This window comes from Sorex fumeus, unplaced genomic scaffold (genome assembly GCF_029834395.1).
Source record: "Sorex fumeus unplaced genomic scaffold, SorFum_2.1 ptg000072l, whole genome shotgun sequence".
Classification (NCBI taxonomy): domain Eukaryota; kingdom Metazoa; phylum Chordata; class Mammalia; order Eulipotyphla; family Soricidae; genus Sorex; species Sorex fumeus.
Window position 1 is genome coordinate 51,720,530 of NW_026606129.1, and position 16,396 is coordinate 51,736,925.

At 37.7% G+C, this 16,396-nt stretch overlaps 1 protein-coding gene across 5 annotated transcripts in view; it reads left to right on the forward strand.

Moving 5' to 3' along the window:
- DOCK3 (dedicator of cytokinesis 3) overlaps window positions 1-16,396 on the forward strand; it is a 467,343-nt gene that overhangs the window by 319,543 nt on the left and 131,404 nt on the right. For all 5 annotated transcript variants that reach the window (XM_056129948.1, XM_056129950.1, XM_056129951.1 and 2 more), the window contains exons 14-16: window positions 3,683-3,808; window positions 14,295-14,419; window positions 16,075-16,237. In XM_056129948.1, coding sequence (XP_055985923.1) covers window positions 3,683-3,808; window positions 14,295-14,419; window positions 16,075-16,237 — 414 coding nt within the window. The remainder of the gene's footprint in view (window positions 1-3,682; window positions 3,809-14,294; window positions 14,420-16,074; window positions 16,238-16,396) is intronic.

Here is a 16,396-nt window from a genome sequence, read left to right on the forward strand (position 1 = left end):
GATTGTTGAAGTTTGGATCTCTTGTGTGGTTTAGATATTTAGCTATAAGTGGTGCTTTTTTCATAGTACAGAAGTATGTTGTTTGATGAAATACCATTTGTTTATTTTTCTTTTGGTTTCCCTTTCATTGACATTAAGTACCCAAATACATCTCTAACAGTGATGACCAAGAGTGTAGCCTATGTTTTTTCCTTATTTTATAGTTTCAAGCCCTATATTTAAGTTTTTTATCAATTTTGAGTTCACTTTTGTGTGTGATATTAAATAGGGAAGCAGTCCTTATAGAAAAAACAAGAATAAAAATGAAGGTATTATGCTCCAAAACTTCAGAATATACCAGAAAATGATGATAATCAAAAGTGCGTGGTATTAGAACAAAAAAGATATAGTGACCCATGGAATGGAATTGAAAGCCCAGAAACAACACACACATATATATGAACAGTTAATTTATGATGAAGGAGCCAAGAAAAAACTTCCACAAATGGTGTGTTGAAAAGCCTGGTACAGCCACATGCAAAAAAAAATAATAAAAACAAAAATATAGTTCATTAGACTTGAATACTTTTAAGTACTTTTTCTTAAAAACTAGATTATTGGTAACACCAAGTGTCGCTAATGGACAGTTTTCCCAGAAAATGAGATGACCAGTCAGTGGGCACATAAATAATTCCTTGCCTGTGTAGAATGACTTGAGTGTATCCATTGGTATTTTTTTTTCTTTTTTGCTTTTTGGGTCTCACCCGGCAATGCACAAGGGTTACTCCTGGCTCACGCACTCAGGAATTACTCCTGGCGGTGCTCAGGGTACCATATGGGATGCTGGGAATCAAACCTGGGTCGGCCGTGTGCAAGGCAAATGCCCTACCCACTGTGCTATCGCTCCAGCCCCATCCATTGGTATTTTTTTCCTTTCATCTCCAACCAACAACTCTGATTCAAGAAAATGTTCCATCCTCATCTCTCTGATACATGTATAGCTAACCCCTTAAATCAGTGTATTCCTGTGATCATCTAATGGATGAAATTAGGCATAAAAATATTGCAGATAAATGAACTAGAGTTGTGGTAGAGATAAAGAGATACCCTTCAAGATTGCAGACTCATAAAACAATTGTGGTTCAGTGAACCAGCTAACTAGTCTATAACATATATGGACCATCATATGTGTAATTCTAGGGCGTTGGGGGGCAGCATAAGTTTAACTGGAGCAAGAGGTTACCTTGAGGTTCTACGAGTCTTGTAGAATTTTTTTTCATGGTTCAGTTGTGAAAATGCTTGTTCTTAATCACTGGGATACATTGATAAGAAGTTATAGTGTAACTCAGTAGTAGAGCCCTTGTCTTTTTGTGTGAGGCCCTGGGTTTGATCCCTGGTCCTCCAGAGTACTTTCATCTGCCAAAATGGTGTATATGACTCCTCTCTCTGACTTCTCATTATCCACTCCTCATCCTCTCTTCATTATGTATTTGCATATTTTTTTTTATTTTCTTGTGCCAGTGATGAAAACAAATTATATTATTACCAGAGCGATAGTACAATGGGTAGGGCATTTGCCTTGCACATAGCTAACCCTGGTTTGATCCTTGGCATCCCATATCATCAAGAGCAATTCTTGGGTGTAGGGCCAAGAGTAACCCCTGGTCATTGCCTGGTGTGACCCCAAAATAAATAAATAAATGATGAAAAATAAAATAAAACAAGTTCTCATGCATGCAAGGCAGCTACTTTACCACTGAATCACATCCCAGAGTCATGCAGACCATTCTTATTCTACAATTCCACATGGTACTGTCTCTATTGTAGACATTTTTACAATTGTCCTATAAATTCTAATTGCCCTTCCCTCATTTCTAGATCTTTATCTTCTTATCTCCTAAGTTCCTAGATCAGTAAAGGTGCTTCCTGCTGATTCATATATCAGCACCTAAATTAAATATTATATTAGCCATTAATCTTATGCAGTAGTATCAGAGGCTCTCCTTAATCATCTAGCCTTGATTTCACAGCCTTCTAGCCAGTTGTTAGAGTGGTGAGTCATGTGGCAAGGAAGAAAGTGGTTTCTAGGATATTATTACTTTACTTCATGAAAAAAATCCTAAGAACAAGAGATCATATTGCCTGAAAAAAACATTATAATTTAACCTCACAGAAGCACCCTTTTCCTTGTACCACACTGGTTCCTTGCAAGGGGATGATTGGGATGTGATGGGTGATTTGTTGCTTCCTTTACAAGTCATTGCAAGGTTGACCCAGCAAATTGATTCCCATATTTTTACATACTCCTAGCATAAATTAATGCCTTTTAGACTACAAAATCAGTACACAAAATCTTTTGCATTTCTGTATGAAAATAATGAACTAAAAGAGAAGGATAAAAAGAGTCTACCCCATTTAAAATAGTGCCCCCAGATTCAAATACTTAGGAATCAACAAAGAATGTTAAAGAGCTATACAATGACTGTAATCACTCATGAAAGAAATAGAAGAGGACAACAGGGAGTGGAAAAAAATATTCTGTGTTCATGGATTGGTGGTATTAATATTGTCGGAATACCTATCTCATCCAGAAAATTATACATATTTAATGCAATTCCCTCAAAATCCCAATGACATTCAAAATCCCAATGACATTCTTTTTTTCCTTTTTGTGCCACACCCAGAGATGCACAAGGGTTACTCCTAGCTTTGCACTCAGAAATTACTCCTGACGGTGCTCAGGGAACCATATGGGATGCTGGGAATTGAACCCGGGTCGTCCACATGCAAGGCAAATGCCCTACCCACTGTACTGTCGCTCTAGTCCCCCCCCATGACATTATTAAGAAAATTAAACATTAAAGTTTTTATAGATGCATAAAACCCAACAAATACCAAAACTATCTTGGGGTGGGGGGCGGGAATTAGGGGAAAGATTTGGAGATCTCACACTTTCTGACTTTATAATAGTAAAGAATTTTATTTTAGTAAAAATAGTAAAGTATTTGATTACTCTAGTAATCAAAATAACATGATACTGGAATAAGGATAAGATGACAGACCAATAGATTCTGATCTGTTGGTCAATTCTGATTGTGCATCCACTGATAAATCCTCAGATATATGAACAATTAATCTGTGATAAAAGCATTGGGTGCACGAAATGAAGCAATAATAACCACTTTAGCAAATGGTGTTGTGAACACTAGATACCACTTATAAAAAAACTGAAGCTATCTTTGTCTCATACCATACAAACAAAGAAGACCAAAGACCTAGATATTAGACCAGAAACCATAAACTATATTGAGAAAAACATTGGCAGAACTCTCCAGGATCTCAACATCATAGGGTTCTTCCATGATCCATTGGCAAAGGTAACACAACCAAAAATTAGCAAGTGGATTATATAAAATTGAAGGTTTATGCATGGCAAAAGAAATGGGTTAAATTAAAAAGATACCCAGCTGACTTTAACTTAGACACATGTCTAAATTAAAGAACTAACATACAAAATCTATAAGGCACTTATAAAGTTCTTTTGTAGAATATTTCTTTGGAATAAATGTATAATTTCTTCATCAAAAATTTTCTCCTAAGATACCTGGTTTTTTCATAGAAAACTGTGACTATGTCTTTTCTCGTGTCATAATACAGGTTATAAGTGCGGTTCTGAGTAAGAAAATGCTTTTTATTTTTGCAGGTCTTATTATTTCTCTGCAGCTTCTTCGTGGAGACATGGAACAGATTAGGAGAGAAAATCCCATGATATTTAGTAGGGGATTGGCAATAACAAGAAAATTGGGATTTCCTGATGTTATCATGCCAGGTAAGTAGAATTTCTAGGGCCTGGAGTAGGAAAAGGATAGGAGAATGAAATCCAGTGCTACTCTCATGAGCAGGTAGTGAACTATCCTGTGGAGTCCTTCAGTCATTAAAGCCTCTGCATTCTAAATCACATTGCCGATGAGTCTTCAGCCTTTCACTCCTTTGACTCCTGTTGATATTTGTTCTTTTTCCAAAGCCCACCACATCACATTCATCCGTGAAACATGACAGTTAGCAAACGAACTTTGTTGTCTTCTATGGAGATTAGATGGTGGCAGCCAACAAGTAACTCTTCATGGCTGTGAGTTGCTTTTCTCCAATTACATTTCATAGAAGAGGATTGGCTCACAAAAGCTTCATTTAGAGGAAGAATATACAAAATTATGTGCAGTATCAGTGAATCCTACATGAAACCAATTCATATACTAGAAGATTCATTTAATGTAATAGGAAGATGGATAAGACAAATGGTAGAAATTAGACATTGTGATTGCCTGCCTGTTCTATCTCACCCCAATCCTCTCCTCTGATATCTAGTGGAGAGTCAAGGCAGAAAGTGGGAATGCATTGACCCTCAAACGTAGTTCCAGTTTACCAATCTCGTGTTCATGATTTCTAGTCAGGAAAATGCAAGTAAAACTGAAAAAGTGGATACAAACAAGCTATCAGAACCTAGGGGCTGTATGGAATTGGGGAAGAGTAGAAACCTGTCTCCAGTGAATGACAGGTGGTAGGATAATCAGAGAAACTATATACAAGGATAGGAAAATCAAAATGTAAATACATGATTTATTGAATGGATTACAGGAGCATTGTAGCACTGTTTCTCCCATTGTTCATCATTTTGCTAGAGTGGGCACCAGTAACGTCTCAAAACAAATTGTGAGAATTGTTGTTACTTTTTTTTGGTATGTCGAATACGTCATGGGTAGCTTGCCAGGCTTTGCCGTGCAGAAGAGATACTCTCAGTAGCTTGCCATGCTCTCTGAGAGGGGCAGAGGAATTGAACCAAGGTCAGCTGCATACGAGGCAAACACCCTACCTGCTGTGCTATTACTCCAGCCCGGATTACAGGAGAATTGAATTATTTTTTCCATTTTGTTTTATGCTCTTTTAAAGGCTTGTTTACTTCTGTTTAAAAAGACAAACAATATGGAACTGATTGTGACCACTCTACATATTACCTATCTTTTAAAATCTGCTTGTTGGGTTATTTGCTAGAAAGAGCTGGCAGAGCTGCGTACTGGGGCTGAAATCAAGGATGAGTCACAGATAGGAAGCAGTGTTTTGTACATAGTCTGTCACCTCCCATACTTGTCTTCCCTATGAAGAAAGAGTCATCGGTGCAGATAGTCATTTCCAGGGCTATAAGCTAACATCCGAAAGCTCATTTAATGCACCATAAGGTATCATCAGAATGTGTTTGTCATCATTGAGCAAGAGAACTGGGTTGACTAGCCCCTCAGGTCCTGTTGGGGGAGCAGCAGGAAAAATGAGCAGGATTTTTTTATATTGAAATCAGCATGTCTTGGGAAACCATGATTGGATGGAAATTCTTTGGTAAACCTTCCAAACTCTAACCACCTGCAGTCCTACCCTTCACCTGTGGGTATGTTGTCACTTTGCATCTGGGTTGCAGTAGGCTGTCAATCTTAATAGTGCTGATGAAAACAGGTTACAAGAAATTGCAGCTTTTTATTGCAGGGTGAGGAAGGAGAGCTCTCAAATTCAGAGAACCCAGGGGCCACTCCTAGGGATATTCAGCCAGCTGGAGCTGGGGGAGGGAAGCGGGGGAGGGTGGCTCAGTGCTAGACCCTGAGGATGTAGTGCTGCTCTGACCCTATACTTTCAGAGATCACCAGGGCACTCTGGTGGTGCTTAGGAGGCACTGTAGTGCCAGGGATTAAGCCCCTAGACTGTTTGCCTGGCCCCAAGAAGTTGCAACTTCTTCTTACAGACATAAGGGAAATGAACAGAAATAAATTGCCAGTAATTATGAGTATCTCATCATTTATATCTAAGAAATCTGAGTCAATTGAAAAATTGTAATTACTCATAAACTGTGATCCTGTTTAAAGCTAACCAGAATTTGGCAGAAATTACCAGACATTCATTTGGAGAAGTCTTTTTTTTTGTCAAGATTGTTTAGATTGGTCCTTGTCAAAGTGTATTGACAGAGCTATAACTCTGCACACAATTACAGCATTCAGCCAGGCTCAGCCATACAAGTATCCAAGATACCATTTAGAAAAAAAGCCTTTCTGATTGTGTTCCATTGTTTCCATGAATGTGCACATACATACCATGTGACCACTATGAACAAGAGATGTTCAGCTCTATACATAGCTGATACCCTGACTACATAAACTTCTGGCCCTTCTCATTAATCCATGATAATGAACAAGAGTCCAGAATATCATTGCTGGTGTTTAGGGAGGTCCCAGAGATAGTATAACAGCCTAGAAAATGCCATAGTAGATTATAGACAACAAATAGATTTGTTTAAACTAAATTTAGGCCTAATTTTGAAACTGAACACTTTTCATTAGTTTATCACCATATTTCAGTAAGTGTTTGTCCTTCCCTTCAAACTCATTTTGTTGAATTCAAAACCTAATAACTTTATTGCACATTGTATTTCTTCCCTGTATTTCTTCCCTAGATCTTTTTTTTTTTTTTTTTTTTTTTTTGGTAAGAATAGAGTTGGTTTTTTGAGGGTCTTTTTTTCTTTTTTTTTTTTTTTACAAGAGTAGAGCTGGGACACTGGTTTTCAACTCATTCCTTCCTTTTCCCAGGAAAAAGTTCCATGCTTTCACAACTTTGTGATTTTGCTGTTCCTGCTCTCCTCCACCTTGCTCCCTGGTGGAATTGCGCTCTTTAGCTTTCAAATTTGCTGCTGCTCCTTGTTCCACGCCCAGGCTTTTCTTTCAAAATTGGTGACAAGGTTCTCCAGTGAATTTCCTCAGTAGGATCCCATGCAGGATTCTGTATTTAATTCCGTTTTAATGTGTTTTTTGTTGTAGTGCCCCAGGTATTTCTCTCCCTTTCCACCAACTTGGCCCTGCCCCTGTCCTCTTCTTCCCTAGTAATATTTTCAAGTAGATGGGCTATAAAGACTGAAGCAGGAAAGGTGTTCTTGGTGAAAAAGTTGAAATTAACAAGACTAACCAAAACAAATTTTTCAAGGAAAATCTTAGTTAAAAAAAAACCTGTATATTGAAAGTAATTATTTAAAACTTAAAAAAGAGTCTGTTCCTTTCTTCATGTGTAAGTAAGCAGAGATATGGTCCACACCATCTAGGGCCTTAATTCTTAGCTTTTCTGAAAAGTCTGTTTTCTGGAGTCAGTAGGAATACATAACTCTGTCTATATTTTTGTGGGAAGTATAATACTTTAATTTTAAGCCTTGAATTTTCAATTTTTACTGTGGAAATGCAAGTCAAATATCATGTCAGTTAAATGCTCTTCTGTGTTGTCAGAAATTTACCCTTTGATTTCATTTTTCTAGCTGATGACTTTTTTCTAAAGATGTGTTTTTCTAAGTTTAGTATATATCAAAATCATCTGTAGGACTTGGAAGCAGAGAATTATGTTTCCATTATAAGAATGTTGACATAGTAGGATTGAACTATAACCCAACAGTTTATATTCACAAGCTCTCAACTGATGGTGAGGCTGCTGATTTGGGATTTCTCTTGAGAACCATGTCCTAGAAAGTGCTCTGCATTAAAGGTGCTTTGCCTCTCCCTGGCACAGGTACTGTTCTTTCTGGTTTGTCTCGAACATACATATGAGAAGGCAACTATGCACACATGGCATCTTCTAGAGACTCTCTGACTCCTGATGAAAAGTGCATGCTTCATCACTGACCTGAAAGTGATGGGTTTTTTTTCTCTTTTCCTGTTTTTCTTAATTGTTCTTATTTCTCTCTGTGCTGTCCCCTCATTCTCGCCCCTTTCTATCTGGTGCAGAGATGAAGATAGTTGGGTGTAAGTTCTTCCTTTTGTGTCATGTCTGCTTTTTTGCCTGCTTGGTTTTCATCCTCATTTGTTTCATGGAATGTTTCAATACTGGGATGGGATGTCACATACATTATTAATCCTTCATCAGCTTCACCCTTTGGTATAATTGACGTTTTTTAAAAGAAACTACCAGTCCAGTCCAGAAAACTATGTATTACTTTGGGTGTTTATTAAGATCTTAGGAAACAAAGACATTAGATATGCTTTTAACCTTAATTAGTCGAAGGCATGTAGATAGAAGAAACCCTCTTATAAAACATACTAGCTACTCTCATTAAAAGTAAAATAGGATGGGGCAGGGGCAGAGAGATAGTACAGGGGATAGGGCACATGCCATGCATGCAGTCTACCCAGATTCTTCCCCTGGCATTTGACATGGTTCCCCAGCACAGAGCACAGTCAGGATTAAACCCTGAGCACTACTGGGTATGGCCCCCAAAAACAAAAAGAAACAAAAATAAAATAGCAGTGCTTAAAAGAACCAAAAGGTCAGAAAACTGCTTTTTTCAGTTCTGTTGGATACATCAAGTACAAAGGGCCAACACATAGAGCCATAACTTTTATAAGAAAGCGGGTGAGGAAGCTATTTACAACCAGTAAATTCAGAAGATAGTGTTCCATTTAAGTATCAAATGAGGCTATGGCAATATATCTAAGGGATGGTTTTGAAGTAACCACATCTGGTACCAAAATAAATTGGAAGATATCACAGTAAGTCCCTTCATAGGGCAAAAAAAAAATGTAACAATAAAGGTCAGTAAAAGTTCCAAGTCTTCCTAAGAGTCTTTTTGGGTCTCTTCTTCAAAATAAGAGCTACACCAAAATAAAGCATATGTCATATGCCTGATTTTGTCTAGATTGAATGGTTGTAAAAATACCCCCTCACAGCATCCCTTCACACATCTCCACATCTCCATGTCAGGGAACTTTACTCTTATTCTGTCAACAGATAGAATTGGTGACATACTGAGCTGACTGCTGTGTCTCCTGGGGAAAAAATTAGCTCTAGCTTTATATTATTTAAAGAGTGAGAAAGCTCTGTTTGCAGACACCCTTTCTAATTCTGTCTAAAAGTAAACAGGGTGTAAATAGTATTAAACATTGTTATATTTGAATCCAAAGGCATCTAATAGGGTATATTTTATACAGAGTAAAAATATTATAGGATCATAGATAAAATACAGGGATTAAGATTCCTGCCTTGCATACAGCCAACCCTGGTTTGATTCCCAGCACTGCATAGGGTCCCCCAGCGCAACCAGGAGTGACCCCTGAAATACAGAACCAGGAGTAGACCCTGAGCACTGCAATATATGGTACATCCCCCTCAAAAAGAAAAATGTAAGACATTCAAACAAGACTGAGTGCCCAAAACTTTAAGCGTTCTAGAACATTTCTCTTGGGACAAAATTCCACATAGATTGGAGCTATGTGGCCCCAAAACTCCAAGGCAGGCTGGAATGTCTTATAGGAGATTTTCTTATACATGTTCTAGTGTTTGAGATAGACCTCAGAGTTTCTGAAACCTCTAAGGAAACTGTTCTCAGAAAAGTTCTGCAAATGTGTTATGAGCTTTCCAGAGTAATACTAGGATGCTGGTCTTTGGAGTAACATTCCTGAACACAAAGGCATGCAGTTCTCCATCACTGCTAGACACCATATCCATGGTTTGTAGCAGCTATCACAGGACTCTTCCAGTACCCTATGATTCCTCATAGCTGAAAGGCGTATTTTCTGGAGCTAGGATGTATCTCAGTGTAGAATATTAATCTTGTGTGTGAGATCCAGGTTAATTCCCAACACCACACACATACACAAAAGTACAAAAGCACCATTTTGTTTTAATGCCTCTTCAGGCCAATACCTGCCATAGTAAAAATAACCTCAGGCTTATTACCTTGCTGCTTCCCGACATTTATTTGTATAGACATAGGAATCTAAGTTTTGAGTGAATATTTGTAATATGGTAAAGCTATTCTTGACATAAACACTGAAAACTAGATATTAGTGTAGCACAAGCCAAATTTAGTCGTGTGTGTGTATTGCCTACCAGCTAAAAATGACTTTTCATGTTTTTAAGAGAATTATGAAAACAACGTGTGATACAGATCTATGTGACCCACAAAACCTAAAATAGCTACTGTTTGGTCTCCTGTAGAAAAAGTTTGCTAAGCTCTGCCTATTCTTCAGTTGCTCTACCTACACTTTATCACTTGTTCTCTGAACTGCAGCTTTACCAACAACTAACACTGGCTAATGTATACAACTCTTGAAGGTAAAAAAAAGCGATTATTTATTCTGAGTCCCTCTTATAAAAGCATCTTCAGCTTCATTCATCTTTACATTCAGGTAACTGTTACATGTTGACCCAGTTCTAAGCTCTAGGAGATATAAAATGTTAATGCTAGAAGATGCTCTGCAAACCTTAGGAAAGATAGGACACCTAAAATGGGGATATAACTGCCCTCAACAATCCTTGTTCCTACTCCAGAAGGAAAATACCCCCTCACAGCATCCCTTCATGCTGCTTGAGAACTGCTCAGCTCCCCACTCCCAGCCCAATTTCACCAGTGTTCCCAAAAGACTCCCTTACTCTGATTTCTTAAAATTAAATGCTGGTAAGCATCAGAATAACCTCTTGAGTTTTTTTAAATTTAATGCATGTACACAAGCTCTACTCAGGCCCCACTGAAATCTCAAGGGACAGATGCTAGAAATCTAGTTTTAAAACACCCACCCCCCGCCCCCACCAACTGATTAAAATACAGCCAGCCAGGCAGTGGTCCACAAACTAACTTTTGTAGGCCTTCTGGCAGAATGACGAAGAGACTAGAGGTGATATAGAAAAAATGGTGGAGTGTTGTGGGCACTTTGGTGGTGGTGCAGTACAATAACTTTGTACATCAATATCATATACTTGAGTACTATTGTAACTCTCATATCGAAACTATAAAAGGTAAAAGGTAAAGGCCCTCCCGTTGTTCATCGATTTGCTCGAGTGGGCCCAGTAACGTCTCCGTTGGAGACTTTGTTGTTACTGTGTTTGGCATATCGAATACGTCGTGGGGAGCTTGCCAGGCTCTGCCGTGCGGGCAAGATACTCTCGGTAGCTTGCCGGGCTCTCCGAGAGGGGCGGAGGAATCGAACTCGGGTCGGCCATGTTGGCTGCGTGCAAGGCAAACGCCCTACCGCTGTGCTATGAATATCAGATATAGTTCAAAGGGGGAGGGACTTGTTCATCCCCATTACAATATGCCTATACTTATTACTCTCCCTTTGATATTTCCAGGTGATTGATGCTAAATTTTACAGACACCTTCTGGAAACAATGTCTTAAACCAAAAGTATAACTCAGCTGGTAGGCCCTGTAAGCATATGACATGCAATGGGGACAGACAATGAGCAGGAAAAGCTGGCAAGCTATCTGTAAGGCATGTTGGGTCATTAACTACTTAAGAGGTTTTCTTTTGTTTTTTTTTTTTTTACTTAAGTTTTTTATTCTCTTCCTAGGTTTTCTTCTAAATTCCAGTTAGTGAAAAGCTCAATGTTAAAGATTTCCCAGAGAATTTTTGACAGAAAGGCCCCAGCCATGTTAACTTTTACAAAACTTCATTCTCAAAATTGGTGCCATATCTTACAAAATGTCAACCTATAAAGCTATTTAATATTTCCTACTGAGATCAGCCATTGTCTCTTCTCAGCCAAATATCTGATGAAACCAAGCTGTGTGAGTCTGAATCTCAGAGTGCAATTACTTGTGTCAATATTTTTTTACCTTGATCATCACCAAAAGCATTCTGTTTAAATAAATTTTTTTAAATAATTAAGAACTTTAGGAATATCTGACCTTTTCATTTGAATTGGCATTTGTATGTAAAATGCCCTAGAGAAATGGCCCAGAAACCATTAGTTCCTCTATAAAACACCAACTAAATAGATTTCCAAAACATAATACCCAGTTTTGAATTAGCATCCAATACCATATATTGCTAGAAAAATGTATGAATGTTTCACTTAGAGAACATGTTTACTGTAACATACTTGTATGTAAATCCACAGAAATGGACAATATTTTTACAGCTTAAAAGTATTAATGTGGGGCTGGAGCAGTAGTACAGCAGGTAGGGCCTTTGCCTTGCACGCGACCGACCCGGCTTTGATTCCCAGCATCCCATATGATTCCCCAAGCACTTCCAGGAGTGATTCCTGAGTTCATGAGCCAGTAGTAACCCCTGGCATCACCAAGTGTGACCCAAAAAGCAAAAAAAAAAAAAGTATTAAGTATTATTGCTGGTAGCAAACCACTGCTTTTTAAAAAGCCATGTGATAGTCCCCTGAGCACCGCCAGGAGTAACTCCTGTGCATCGCCAGGTATGACCCAAAAAGCCAAAAAAATGAATGAATGAATAAATAAATAAATAAATAAAAAGCCATGTGTATTATCTAGAGAATAACTTCCAGAGAGTGTTGGTTTAAACGAGGATTATTTTTAAACACAGTGTCTATTCTTTCAATCGGACATTTAAATTCTCTGGACTGTTCACTTTATGCCAAATTGGCCTAGAAATTGAATAATTGCTTACATTCTATAGGAAAACTAATGTGTAACTAAAAGGTTTTAGTTAGAACAAGGATCTAAGGTGTATGCTCCAATTGTTAAGGTTTAACAAAATCTGATTTATCCATTATTATTGCAGTAACTGATAGTAAAATTCCCAATTAAATTTTAATTTTAATTTCAGAACTGACATTGTTCATCTTCTGTCCCTGACAGTAGCAAAATAATAATGTTGAGTATGCCTTTTCTTTCTGTTTACCCCCGTCATAATATCTGCACACCTGGTTACTAAGAGGGTTACACTGGGAATGTTCAAAAGGCACAGTTCAAAACTCACCCAATTTCACTGTGCATGCACTTTTTAACCCAACTGCAGAGATGTCCTATTTACCTACCACTTGCATTTGTGTGTGATTTTTCAGGACACATTTTCCTCTAAAAGTTCATTATAACATCAGGGCTGTTTGAGAAATGGGACAGCTTTCACATATTAGAGAAAGTTCTCATGACTGTCAGAGAATAATTGCTTCTGCTAGGTTATTCTTTCCTGTAAAGTATTTTGAGAGTTCATTATGTGAAAAAAAAATCAATCCTGATTGCAGTTATAGAATTGGATTGAAAGATGAGTTGAAGAATAGAAATCTGATCATGAAGATCAAAGCAAGCTCCAAAATATTAGTCAGTCCTGTTTCAGACTTAAGAGACACTCAGATGCTGCCACAATTAGGGTAGTTGTCAGTTCAGGAAAAATGTGGCTGTGGCTGACCAAACCAGAAAGTTCACTTGCAAACTAAAAACAATCTCTGTCATTGGGATTTCAGGTAATAAAAATATTTACATGTGCTAGATTTTCTTCAAATTGAAGTAGAAAGAATGTGTGGCTTCAGAACTAGGTAAATTTGCAGGTTAATTGTTCTATCATACTGCATTTGTTTTCTCCAGACTGCATCACACATCTTTCCCTTGACCTTACCTTTTCTCCTATGCCATTTCCTTCCTTTGAAGATTTTTTTAGTCTTTCCTATTTTTCAAAGCAAAAGCTCTTTAGGATATCTGAAAACTGGCTAAGTCACAAATTTAGAATCTTAGAGCAGTTTAAATGAACATTCCCATTCTCCTTTTAAAAAGGTAGTTTTAACTAGGGTCCTTTCAGAGTTGTAGTATGAGAAAAACTTTTAAACTACAGTCACAGGCCACAGATTTATCTCAAACTAGTCTCAAGAAAAATGAACTGGAGTCAGAACACAGGGAAGTGATGAGAACACAATCTATTGCTGCTCCAGTGCTTTAGCATCTATGCTTCCAGAGAGTCATCTGCTCCCAAAGCACCTCCAAGAAAAAGAAGAAAAAAGTGACAGGTAATGCAGTGACTTCTGTCCAGCACTCCAACAGGGAATGAGATTTGGAGTCAAGCCTCTAGAAGGAAGAAACAGTGAATCCTTCAGTGAGACTCAAAGGACTAAGGACTGAAAACCAAAAACCTATGAAAGAAAATTGAAGCTATATTTTTAAGGAAAACAGGAATCCTTAGTACTTAAGACATAAATATGATTAAAATAAAGTATTATTCCTCTTTAATATAATATTTTTGGGAGACTTAGATTATAATTTTTCTGCTGCAGAGTAGATAGAGAGACTAAAAAGTATCTGAGAGAAGATTCTCTTCCCTGTCTTGTCCCACCCCCAGACAAACTGTAGTGAACGCCTATAGAATTCAGATTTTAAAACACATGACTAACCAGCCTAAATACTGCTGCACTGATAATGGTAGAATGTTCATTGTTATTAACCAAGCTTGGAATGCCCCACCTGAATCCTGAAGGGTCCAAATGCTAGCCTAGTCCTCCATTCAAATGGAAAGATACTGTTTCTGTAGTCATGGAGACATGGCATTCCTTTCCCCACAGGTGACATCCGCAATGACTTATATCTAACTCTGGAGAAGGGGGATTTTGAAAGAGGGGGAAAAAGTGTACAAAAGAATATTGAAGTAACCATGTATGTGCTTTATGCAGATGGAGAAATCTTGAAGGTAAGACTCGCCAGTTTGTAATGGATGTTAATTCAATAATAATTTTAGTATTTCTGTGGACTTTGTTCAGAGACCCATTCTCTTCAGGCAGTATGAACTCAGATCATCCATAGAAGTACCTTTTCATTTCTTTAGTGAAATTCTTTTGTAAACCTTGATAATGACTTCCTATTACTAGAAATTCTTTTTCAGTTTCTTGTCCGAACTCTTCCTGTTCCAATTTAGAGCTATTTCCTATAGTTATGTCCTTTATATTGCTTCTGCCACTCTTTCTAGCATCACTGTCCATTTTTGGCAATAGCTATTAAGGTCCACTCTTTTACCTTACTGAACTAATTAAAAAAAATTCATTCTTTGATCAAGGGTGAGACTTAAACACTTGCTCATGCCAACTTATATGACAATGAACTGCAGATTCGATCCTAAAAGATTATTTCCAAGCACAAAATATTTGTAAGTCTACAACTGTACCTCATGGTGTTTCACTAATAAAAATTTAAAAAAATAAATAAAAGAAGAATCTAAAAAAAAAGATTATTTCCATCCAGTATAGGACAAGGATCCTATAATTCCATTGACATTAAAGACCTTGAAGTGCTGCTTTTCTACTTTTATTGTTTCCATTTTTCCTCAATAATGTTTTAAGGAAGTCTCTGGCAAGTAGGAAACAGCATTTGCCTTTGGTAGGAAGCAGTTAAGTCTTTTACAAACCTTGCTTCTGTATATTAACTATAACCTTGCCATTTAAATATAGCACAAATAATAATTCATATTTTATAGAAGGAAAAAGATAAAATTAATAAAAATGTCCCAAATCTATAAAAGAAGATAATTTTAGGAGGGTAGTAGAAGTAATTTTTTGTGTATAATTTTAAAATTCAAGTCCAGGGAAATAACTTATGGACCAGAGGTGCATGCCTTGTTTGCTCCAGGATCTGACTTCTCTTCCCAGTTACCATGAAAGTAAATAAATAAATATTTTTAAATCCACTTCTTGCATTAAGTCATGTACCTTTTTTTATGGATAATGCTGAGGTCAGCAGAGCGGTCAGCTATTCATACCACTCAAGTGAAGACAGGGAGCTGCTCCTGATTGTAGTGGAGCCTCTGCCGTCTAGAAAAAGGGCACGTACAACCCCTTCCTGGCAATATCTGGGAACTTGAGTTAAGTTTTGTTTTCTTTCTTCACATTAAAAGACAGTCAACCAAATGCTACCTAAAATACTAGTTCAAATTGGGTTGAGGAAAAATGGAAAACAAGTCCTTTCCACTTTATAGCTAATTATTTTTCTAATCTGATAAAGAATCTTGAACTGTTCATTTCTCCAGAGGAGTTTGTTGGTTTTTTCTTAGTGAAGATGATGCCTAAGTCCGTGATTCAGTTGCATCACTCTTGTCCTTTCAATTCATTGAGTTGTATATTTGGTTACTTTTGCCCCAAGGGAAAAGAAGCATTGTACCTGCTGATTCCTTATACTGCACAGAACTGTTTCCAAAAGTATTGAATTTAATTTAAATGAAATTTCCCATTTAATAGATTTGGCCTGGTGGGAAGATGAGGCATGCTCAGGGGAGAAAGTAGTGTGTCTTACTGACAGAGAAATCCAGAGGCTCCCTCTAGGATGATGGCATCTTATTTTGCTTCTGTCTTGCAGGATTGCATCAGCTTGGGTTCAGGAGAGCCAAATAGGAGTTCCTACCACTCCTTTGTCCTCTACCACAGTAATAGTCCTCGCTGGGGAGAAATTATCAAATTGCCGATCCCCATCGACCGGTTCCGGGGCTCCCACCTGCGCTTTGAGTTCAGGCATTGTTCTAGTGAGTGAGATTTCTCTCCACATTCCTTTGAGGATATCAATATAATTCTGTCCTCTCTGGAACAGAATTAAGAGGTTCTTGTGAGGAGTTGTGAATAATGAGTACTCAGAGACAGGATATGATCAGAGGTTGTAATTTGGACAGTGATTCAAAATCCTG